Raw genomic sequence first — 11,685 nt, 5'->3', positions numbered from 1 at the left:
CCTAGAGTCCAATCTGGAGGCCACTGCAGTAGCCCGGGTTAAGACCTGAATTTGGCTGGGAGCTCTGTACATGGAGAGAAGAGAACTGATGTGAAATATGATGTGGAGGTGGAATATGGAAGACCTGTCAGATGAACAGAAATGGAGGTGAAAAGAGAATGAATAAGGCTAGGAGGAAGGGTGGTTGTAAAGGGAAATGAGTTCTCTTCTGAATGTGTTGGTTGGTGATGTGAGACTGGAGCTCAGGAGAGAGATAAGGACTGGATTTGGGAGTGATCAGCATAGAGAATTGAAACTTTGGAAACAGATGAGGTCACCAAAAGAGCGAGGAGAGAAAAGAAAAGGGCCCAGGATTTCCTCCAGCCCTGAGGATCCAGTGGCATGTGAGGAAGTGGAGGCTACCAGTAGAGACAGCTTTTCCAATGAATACAGGACAATAGCTGGAGGAGAGGCTAAGATCCAGGAAAGTGTTTTTGAGGGTGGAGAAGATCTGGGCATGTTTGTAAAAGCAGAGAAGCCAGTAGATACAAGCTGACAATTAAATAGAGAGGGGGAGGGGGTCATTAAAGGGATAGGTTTTCAGAGGAGCAGTGGAAAGCAATGGTATCAAAGGCAAAAGCAGAGTGTTTGATATTTGCGAGAAAAAGGGTCTCTTCTTCCTGAAGTGAATGGAATGGAGGAGAAGAAAATGGGGGAAGATGCTGAGATGGAGAATTGAGAAAAAAGATAGTACTCGAAATGGATAGCCTCTATTTTCTCAGTAAAATGAAGAGGTATTCTGCTGAGTGGAAGGCAGTGAGAATGGTGATTTGAGGAAAGAGAAGGATTGGAACAACTACTGTAGGCAATGGGATAGTCAAAAAAGAGTAAAGGAATTTCCAAGCAGCAGGAAGGACCCGGGTGAAATTAATTTAATTAAATTCAACAAGCATTTATTAAATGCCTGCTTTGTGCTAGGCACTGTGGTAGGTGCTAGAGATACAGAGGAGAAATGAAATAGTCCCTACCATTAGCTTCCGTTACTGGGGGAAACAATATGTTAAGAGATAAGTAAATATATATATATGTATATATATATATGTGTGTGTGTGTGTGTGTATGTATGTATGTATGTATGTATGTACGTATATATGTACCCAATACAGAGAGAGTATTGGGGGGATTTAAAAGTGAGGATAGAAGAAAGCAATAACTAGATATGAATTGTGCCATGTAGGTGTTTTTCCCTGAAGGGAAAACATTGCTTCTTAGGGGTAAAGACCATGTCTCATATTTCTTTATTCCTCCAACAGATTTTTAGCACAGTTATTCTAATAAGAGCAAATCAGTAAATACTTTACTTGACTTGGAACATTCAGAAACTTTCATATAATCAGAACATATAAGCCCATCCACTTTCTCCGCTACCAGCTCACCTCGATGCCATAATGGGGGATGGTCCAAGGTTAAGCAGAAATGGGTTTGCCATTTCAGGCACCAGTGACATTTGAGGATGTGGCTGTGAACTTCACCCGAGAGAAGTGGAAGTGCCTGGGGCCTACTCTGAGAGCCCTCTACAAGGATGTAATGCTGGAGAATTATAGGAACCTGGTCTCCCTGGGTAAGGGTGGCTTCCCCTGTGACTTAGAGTCTGTCTATTGAATTGTTGTTATTTTCATGGTTCTTAAACACCTGTGGGGCCTCTGAAGAGTTTTGCTGGGTTTGACTTTGAAGTTCTAGGTCCCTTTGGACCTAGAAATAGGAAATCCATAAATAGGTGGCTTCATTGTGCTTCCCATGGCACTGCACTTACCTTATCCTTCAGAGATCTTGAAGACCAAGGGGCTGGGACTGAATCCTGGGATGAGTCTTTATACCCAGCACAGAAGCCCGAGTACTTGTTTTTACCCATGAGCAGGACATGAAGTTTCCAAACCCAATGTGATCTCCCAATTGGAGCAAGGAAAAGAGCCCTGGATGGTGAAGAGAAAAACTCTAGGTGAGTAAGTGAAAACAGAATCACTGACTCAGAGTTGCTGGGACCTTTAAGGTTTTTGAATCGAACCCACTCTGTATAGCATGCTTAACAAATGGCCATCCAGCCTGCTCTGAAAACCTCAGGTAAAGGGAACGCACTATCTCTCCCTGAGAAGTCCAGTCCATTCTTACACTACTCTAATTATTTGAATACTTTTCCTTACATAAGATCTAGATACCCTTCTCTGTAAATTCCACCCACCTTTCCTAGTTCTGCCCTGTGGGGGCAAGCAGAAAAAGTCTAATCCCTCTTACATATGACCACAGGACAGCCCCTCTGATACTTGAAAACAAGCATCATAATTCTTCAAGTCTTCTCTAAGCTAAACATCCTCAGTTCCTGATCCTTAAATGAAAACCAAGGAGACGGGAATCACTGTAACAGTTATTAAGGGGGTGGAATCTTGGAAATGTTGTTTGGATAATTCCTCAAACCTCCCAAGCTTATGGAGAAAACTTAGGCCAGTTGGCACGAGTCTCCTCAGAACCTCAGCGGCATATCATAGAGTAGAAGAGAACATTCAAGGTCATCTTGTCAGCTTCCCTCCCAGGGCAGGAATCCCTTCTTTGATCATCCTGCCTTGGCTTGAATGCTTTTCATGTCAAACTCTCTGTTTTATGAGTTGGCCTATTCCATTTTGCTAACTATTCTCAAGTTTTTCATTCTTTTGAGATGGATTCTCTTCTTTGTAACTTTATCCATGGGACCTAGCTCTCCTCTTTTGAACAATCTATTCCATTTCATACTCCATGGGGCAATCCATTAAACATTTGAGTAGGGCCATAATGTACATCTAAGTACTTGTCCTTTATTCTTTCCTCCTTCCCTTTTGTTTCAGAATAGGAAGTTTCCCTCAATGTAGGCTCATAGGCTTTATAGGATGTTAGAACTGAAAAGAGCTTTAGAGAGCATATAATCCAACCCCCTCTTTTTACAGATGCACACACCATACCAGTCTTCTACCTTATGGATTATATCCTTCCTAGATTCCTCCAAAACTTGAATCTTCTGATTATTTCTTTCTTCTCTAGAACCTTCCTTTTCTCCCTTTCATTTGTAATTCCTTCAATTATATAACCAACACTTACTTCCACAGTTGCCATTTTCTTATTAACTCTTGCAATCTTGAATTTCTTGAGGTTGTCTTCTTCATATCCTTTTCATGATTCATACTGTTTCCTGCAATTGTGGCATTGAATGTCTTCTATCCTCTGCCAGGAATACCCTCTCCTTCCTCATTTTTTAAAATTCCTATTTAAAGTCTTTAAATTCTTCACTTTGAAACCTTCCCTGACTTCTCTAGCCTATATTAATTTTTCCTTTCTCTGAACTTCTAACCTGTACCAAGTCCTACTGCTTTTGTCCTTTAAAGCATTTTATACAATTGTCACCAGTCTTTGTACTTTCTTTCCTTAAAATGTCTCTTAGGCTGGACTATTGCAATAACCCCCTAATTAGTCTCCCTCCCTCAAGTCTCTTCCCTCCTTTTAACAATCCTCCACCCAGCTCTTAAAGTAATTTTCCAAAAGCAAAGGTCTAACCATGTCACTTCTCTAGCACGATAAACTCTTCTCTTTTCCTCTGGGGTCAAATACAAATTCCTCTGTTTGGCTTTTAAAGCCCATCACAACCTGGCCCTAATCTGCTCTTATACATTGCTCCTCTTCCTAGTGCACCCAAAATGTTCTTTTTTTTTTTTTTAGTATTCCTTTTATAAGGTTCCTCATCTCTTATCTCTATCCCTTTGAACTGGCTGTCCCATTTCTGTAATGCCCTCTGTCTTCCTCTTCACTTCTTAGAACCTCTGGTTTCCCTCAAGGCTCAGTTAAAGCTCTGCCTCTTGCATGAAACCTTTCCTGATTTCCCAAGTTTTAAGCTCATTTCTCCAAAATTACTTTGTATTATTTTGCATATACCTCTATGCGTGCATACTGTCTTCCCAGGCTAGAATGTAAGCTCTTTGAGGGCAAGGGCTATTAAACTTTGGTCTTTATGTTCCTAGTACCTAACAGTGCCTGACACTTTGTAAGTACTCAATAAATGTGTGATGATTTTTGATTGATACTGTGCTCTGTCCTAAAATCCTGGCTTTAATTATATTGTGCCCTCTGCTTGGCAGTCCTCCTCTTTTCTTTCTTTCTATCATGAAAGTCAGGGAATCACCTTCATAGACATGATCATTAAACTCAAGTAAGCTGATAAAGTCACCAAGTGAGAGGATGTAGGGAGAGCAGAGAAGAGTGCCCAGGACAGAACCTTAGGGTACAACCACAGTTGGAGGGAATAATATGGATGATAATCCAGCAAAGGAGATTGAAAAGGAATAGTCAGACGGATGGAAGGAGAACCAAGGGAGAATATTGTCATAAATGCCCAGAGAGAAAAAGCTATCTAGCCGGAGAATCACACAAGTAGTAGATAATCTTGCAGCAGTGAGGGGTGCCATTATAGGGAAAGAGTAAAGGCAGGAAGAACTCTTAGGAGGTTATTACAAGAGTCCACATGGATGAGAGCCTGTTCTAGGGTGGTAGCAGTAAAAATAGAGGTCATGGATACAATGGTACAATCATGGTTGTAGAGGTAGAATGGGATGTGGAGATGAAGGAGCATTAATTAATTAATTGCTTAATGAAAAAGCATTTATTAAGTGTTTTCTATGTACATGGCACTTGTCCAAGGCCAATGCTTAGCACTAGCCATCCAGATACAAATAGAGAGACAATCTCTGACTCAAGCTTAACTCTAAAACAAGGAGATAACATATAAATTAAGTTGATGTCTGGGGTAGAAAGTTTTGGTTTGGGGAGTCATAGGGATAGATGGTTAAATGTTATAGGGCACTGAATTGACATGCCCTTTTCAGAAGCAGTGGTAATATTGATTTGACTACCATGACCAGGGCAAGAGGTAGAAAGTGAGAGATAGCTGAAAAGGGGTCTGGATTCTGGAGGTCCACGTCTGGTGTGAAGGTGATGGTCTCACTGGGGAGCAATGGTAGACAGATGGCAAGATGCTCCCTGTGAATAGCCAGGATGAGATGTGAAGGTGGAGAATATTCTGGGGGTCAAGGGCTAACAAGCCAGGCTAAATGGGCAGGTTTATACTCAATCAGTCACTCATCAAGTTAGCTTCTTCCAAGAGAAAGAAGAGTCAAATAATACCAAGATTTTAAGCACAGAACACTGAGTGAATAATGGGGCTGTTGACAAAAATAAGAAAGCTCAAGAGAAGAACAGTTTAGAAGTAAAGAGAGTAGGTTCAGTTTTAGACGTATTGAGTTTGAGGTACTGGTAGAATATCTAGGTGGAGGTATTTAGCATATGGTTAGAAATGTGAGTCTAGCTCTTGGTAGAAAGGCCAGACCTAGAGATAGAAATTTGGGAGTCATATACATAGAAGTATTATTCAGTTCTTACTTTACTTTGTACCCAGTCTTAATCATCTAGTGGTCAGCCACTTCAACAAGGCACTTTACTGTCTTTGACCCCCTTATTCCCTTCACCTTCTAAACACTCTCACCTTGCTAAACCCCAATAGTGGATTACTCCTACTATCTAGTTTCTCTTCTCCCTTTTCAATCAGCAAAAGCTCCAGGAAAAATCATGAATCATTTCATCTAGTACCTCCTTGAGGTAAGGGATTTTTATTTTCATTTTATTTTGGCGTCCCCAACACATAGCCCTGTACATAGCAGGTACTTAATAAATGCTTAGGGTATTAGATTGAATAAAAACCATGCTGACTGAGTCCACTATAAATTTGACCTCTCTAACTTCAGTTGGACTCTCATTGCTAGATGGCTATTCTTTTTCTTATTACCCACAGGATTAAAATCTCCACTGAATTAAATATTTGTTTCATTGAATTTTCATTCAATTCATCCCCTTTCTGAATTTTTACCATATTGTAGACCCCCTACAGGTCCAATTTATGAATAGCAAGGATCACTTGTGCCAGTTGATCCAGAAGGTCAGGGATTAGCAATAGGATATAGCAGCTTCAGGTCCCCATGGAATTTAGAGTATGATAGCAGTGACAAATATGTAAGTCCCTACTTGTTTTCCATAGAAGGCAGAAACCTTGTTAGGCATGGTCAATAAACCAATGAATTCTGACTTTGATTTCTCTCTAAACTTGAAGATGTTAAGTAATTAGCAATTAATATAAATGGCAAAGTAATTTCAACTACATATAAAATCATACTTCATCTACCACCCAGTTGCAGACTTGGTGGCACATAAAGTTTCTAAACTGTTTCTTGGAGAAGTGCAGTGTAATGGAAAGAACACTGAACTTGGAACGACAAAGACCAGGCTTCAGATACCAGCTCTACTATTTAATGCCTGTGTGACCTTGAGCTAGTTAATCACTCTGGGCCTCAGTTTCATCATCTTTAAAATGAGAGGTTTAGAGTATATAATGTAAGGTCCCTTCCAGGTCTAAATCTTTGGTCCTCTGATACCTTAACTAAAATTCAAGAGGTCTTCTCTAGCCCCTGATTGCTCTAGGTGAAAGTCGTGACTTTGCCTTCAGTGAGTCAGTCAATCATTAAGCATTTATTAAGCATCTACTCTATTCCAGACACTGTGCTAAATGGTGGGGATGACAATCCTAGCTCTCAAGGAGCTCATAATTTAATGGAGGAGACAACATGAAAACAATTACATTCAAACAAGATATAAACAGGATAAGTTGGAGATAATCAACAGAAGAAGGGGACTAGAATTAAGAGGAATGAGGAATGGCTTCTCATACAAGGTGGACTTTAGCCAGGAGTTGAAGGAAGCTAGGAGGTAGAGATAAGGGAGAGAATGCCAGGAATGAGGTAGAACCACACAGAGACAGAGTTTCTTGTATGAGAAACAGCAAACAGTCACTTAGGTAGACTGTCTGATTTGGGCTCATTGCTTCATTTTCCTGTCCCAGGCTCACTGGCAGTCAATCAGGGGGTCATGTTGTGGTTCTCCACCCACAATAGTTATTAACATTTAGCCAACTATCATCTCCTTTCTCTTAACCAAGAAAATACAAAAACATATTTAGTGTTCCCATCACTTCAAAGAGGCCAAAATCCAACTTGACTTATAGTTTATCCCCAAAGTTCACAAAATAAAACTTCTTTCTTCATAAAGCCATTGGAGGTTTTTCACCAAGCGAATAACATTGTCATATGAAGACATAAGTAAAAACAGAGTAATGATGATCAAAGGAGGGCTAGGATTAGGACAATTTAATTTAATTTTAATTTTAAACTTCTATGCAGCCAGTGACCCGAGGACCAAGCAGTCAGAGTTGAGTAGAGAAAGGCTGATATCAATAATAAGACAAAGATAAGCCCCAGTAGTTTGGGTAGAAGAAGACGCACAATCCAGGAAATCCAAGAGAACAAGAAAGCAGCACTATTGATCAGGCTATGACTCCACTTGATCTTTAAGCAAGAATGCCTTGGCCTCTGGCCACCCATAGGTACTGCTATGTACAACACTGGTCCTGAAGGGAGGCAATGATGGCAGATGGATGAGGAGAGGTGCCATGATTGCAGTTAGCTTGAATTACAATCAGTGGGTATAGGAGAGATGGGACATGATGGAATATGCTCACATACCTGCAGTTGTTGCTCATCCATCTGGGAATAATGTCCAGAACTGTTAGGAAGAAGCAAGGAACTAGATATAAGACTTGACAGACCCCTATGGCAAGAATAATAAAGTGCTATAAACAAAGTGTTATGCATACATCATATCATTTGAGCCTCACAACAACTAGGTATACTAGGTACTCCAGACAACTTTTATTATCCCCATTTTATAGATGAGGAAACTGATTCAGAGAGGTTAAGGGACTTGCCCGTGGCCACACTGCTAACAAGCATCAAAGGTGGGAGTTAAACCTAAATCATCCTGACTCCAAGTCCAGCATAACCTATTTACTAAACCACATTGCCTCTCAATACAATGCAAGAATATAGACATAAAGTAAGACCTGGACTCTGAACCCAAGGTACCTCCCATAGTTCTGCTCTTTGTCCAATTAGTCACCCTCCGGTTCCATTAATCACCACTCTCAACTTTCCATATGCCTTTATGATCCCTTCTCATCCTATGATCATTTTGCATATTTCCTTCAGTGTGGGAGACTAAGCCTGAAAATAAGAAATCAACTCAAAATCACAGCATTTCTGAAGAAATCTCATCCCAGGAAGTGATAAGGAAAAGATTCACAAGGAGTAAAAGATCACAAAGTGATGGTCCATTAGGGAATCTTCAGAAGGTCCAGGAGAGAAATTTGAGTCAGAAGACATTCACCAAAAATAAAATCCTCACTGGAAATAGAGGTTCTAAATGTAATGAATTAGGAATAAGTGTGAGTCAGAGTTCAGACCTTGTTACACAGCAAAAAGTCCCTAAAGGAGAGAGTGATGATAAATGTGATACAAGTGGAAAGAGGCTCAAATATCATTCAGACACAATTAAATCAAAGAAAATTCGTTCAGAGAAGAAGCCATATGAATGTAAGGAATGTGGGAAAGCCTTCAGATCGTGTGCAGAATTCACTCAACATCACAGAATTCATACTGGAGAGAAACCCTTTGAATGTAAGGTATGTGGAAAAGCCTTCAGATGGTGTACAGACCTCACTCAACATCAGAGAGTTCATACTGGAGAGAAACCCTATGAATGTAACAAATGTGGGAAAACCTTCAGATGGAGTACAGATCTCACTCAACATCAGAGAACTCATACTGGAGAAAAACCCTACAAATGTAATGAATGTGGCAAATCCTTTAGTCAAAGTACAAATCTTACTAGACATCAGAGAATACATACTGGAGAGAAACCCCTTAAATGCATTAAATGTGAGAAAACTTTCAGCCAGAGTACACACCTTACTCAACATCAGAGAATACATACTGGAGAGAAACCCTATGAATGTAATGAATGTGGGAAAGCCTTTAATCAGAATACACACCTTATTTTGGCATCAAAGAATTCATACAGGAGAGAAACCATGTGAGTGTAAACAATGTGGAAAATCCTTTAGGTGGACTACAGACCTTTCCCAACATCAGAAAACTCACACTGGAGAAAAACTTTATGGATGTAGAAAATGTGGGAAAGCCTTCAGCCAGGGTACATACCTTACTCAACATCAAAGAATCATACTGGAGAGAAACCATATGAATGTAACCAATGTGGGAAAGCCTTCAGGTGGCATATAGATCTTACTCAACATCGAAAAATTCATACTGGTGAGAAGCCCTATGAATGTAAAGACTGTGGGAAAGCCTTCAGTCAGAGCACAAACCTTACTCAACATCAGAGGATCCATATTGGAAAAAAAAATTTTAGTAGCCAAATAAAAAAATCGTCAGATGAAGCATAGATTTTACTTAGCATTAGAAAATTTATACTACAGGGAAACCCTATGTGTATAATTTATAAGGAAAACTCCTCACATATATATCTGTCTCAGTAGGTATAATGGAACCTTGGGAATGTAGTGAATAAAGGCAACGTTTATTTCAGTCTGGTCCTTTGCTTAATTAAATACTCTTGAATCAAAATGTCTCAATTTGGTCCTAATCACAGTTTGTGATTTTGTTTGTGGTAGTTGAGACATAAAAGGGTACCCCCTCATTTTATTTCTCTTTTCCTTCCAAATGTATTGTTTTTTACCATGTAGCAATAATGTTCTACAAAGGCCTAAAAGTCTCAGTAGGAACTATGTTGAACTTGGTTTAAAAAAGAAAGTAAACTTTGATTAAGCTTTAAAATGTTCATATTAAAAATCAAATTATTAGATCTTTATCTTTTTACATAAAGAAAGCAATGTGCTTTAAAGAAAAAAAACATTTTTAAAGTAAATAAATGGAAAAGAGGTCATCTTTACACTGCTATAGCAGGTTACATTCCTAGAAAAGGTTCTATAAGTTGAAATCATGTCCCATATGATCTACATGTGATAAGGGATCATTTCCAAACAACAAATTCGTGTTCAATTTTTAATAAAAATGAAAACAAGCCTTATATTTTATCAACTATAATCTGCTTTTCTAAAATGTGTACAAATCAGTTAAACAGAATAGAACTGTAATAATCACAAAATAATTTTTTATAATTACTATACCACTGGCTTTACAATTCCCATCTTATTTTTATTATACAAATTGAAAAATACAAGTAACATCTTTGTTGAATAAGTTCAGATAAATTAAGATTTCAGAGAGACCTTTGAGAAGGCTTTGGGAGAGACTTGAGGGCCCCTAATAACTTTTTGAGAAATTGATCCAATGATGTTTATTTTGCTGATTCATTTGTCTAACCATCAGTTTTCTATTTTAAGGATTGATTATGAAATGTATCTTTAAAGTAGAGCAAGTTTATTTTAAATAAACATATCAAAACTTGGACATCCAAATGAGTGCTATCCTTCTTCCAACAGTTTGGACTAGGGGTGGGGAACCTCAAGGCCACATGTGGCCTTCTGGGTGCAGGGGTGCAGCCTTTTGACTGAGTCCAAGTTTTACAGAACAACTCCTTTAATTAAGGGGTTTTGTTTTGTGAAGTTTGGACTCAGTCAAAGGGCCACACTTGAGGAAATGGAAAGCCACATGTGGCCTCGAGGCCGCAGGTTCCCCCACCTCTGGACTAGATGGTCTCTGAAGTACCTTCCAACTCTGAGATTCTAAGATTCTAAAAACTTAATTATCTTTGGATGAGTTCTACTTTCCCTTGAAAAACTGTTAAGTTTCCTAAGTAAGAGAAACGTATTTTATCTAAATTTTGTATGTGCCCCAGGAGGGTGCCATGAGAGATGATGTGTGGTAATGAAAAGAATGCAGAACTTGTAGTCAGAGACCTGAGTTCTCATCTCAGCTCTGACAGTTCCCAATTAGATGACTATGAATAAGTTCCTCTCTTATCCTCTCTGAACCTCAGTATCATCATCTGGCTAATAACAATAATAATAATAATAACAATGCTTGTAATACCTACCTCATAGGATTTGGATAAAGCATAGGGCTTTATAAACCATAAAGGTCTCTACTAATTTCAGTTATAATCATCATCATCAACATCAATAATAAGTACCTTATTAATGTAATTATCATCATCATTATGAGCATTTTTGGGAGGTAAAGATAATTTCTGACTGGGGGTATCATGGAAGACTTCAGGAGAATGAGAGGCTTTGAACTGAGCCTTAAAGTATGGAAAATCGGGCGTGGTGGCCCATGCCTGTAATTTTTGTTATTGGGGCTGAGGCTGGTAGATTGCTTGAACTTGGAAATTTGGAGTTTCAGTATGGCAGAAGTGGATCTGGTGTCCATACTAAGTCTGGCATGATGATTCCCTAGAAGCAGGTTATTAAGGTAGGATGAACAGGCCCAGGTTGGAAACAAGAATGGGTCAAAGGTTCTGTTCAGTAATCTCAGGTCCATGAATGACTGCGCTTCCAGCATAAGTGTGGGATAGGGACACTCAGTTTCTGCCCCCCCTTGCCCTCCCCCCCACAAAAGGATGGAGAGAGTTTCAGCAAGTGCAGGAAGTATCTAAATATCAGTACCCCATGAGATGTGGCCTCCATAGCTCTGTGGAGATCAGACTTTGGGGAACCAAATAGGAATTAGGAAAGGAACATAAAAGCTGAACCCCAACACCAGTTTC

At 39.3% G+C, this 11,685-nt stretch overlaps 1 protein-coding gene across 1 annotated transcript; it reads left to right on the top strand.

The window, feature by feature from the left end:
- Positions 1-1,455: 1,455 nt before the first annotated feature.
- LOC114047011 (zinc finger protein 829-like) lies at positions 1,456-9,400 on the top strand. The gene is given in 4 exon segments (XM_027867656.1): positions 1,456-1,600; positions 1,898-1,978; positions 8,373-8,873; positions 9,186-9,400. Coding segments are annotated over 4 exon segments (942 nt in total).
- The last annotated feature ends 2,285 nt before the right edge of the window (positions 9,401-11,685 follow it).

This window comes from Vombatus ursinus, unplaced genomic scaffold, assembly GCF_900497805.2.
Source record: "Vombatus ursinus unplaced genomic scaffold, bare-nosed wombat genome assembly UNPS02014786.1, whole genome shotgun sequence".
NCBI lineage: Eukaryota > Metazoa > Chordata > Mammalia > Diprotodontia > Vombatidae > Vombatus > Vombatus ursinus.
The sequence above is the reverse complement of the archived record's forward strand: the minus strand, read 5'-3'. Positions and strand labels throughout refer to the sequence as shown.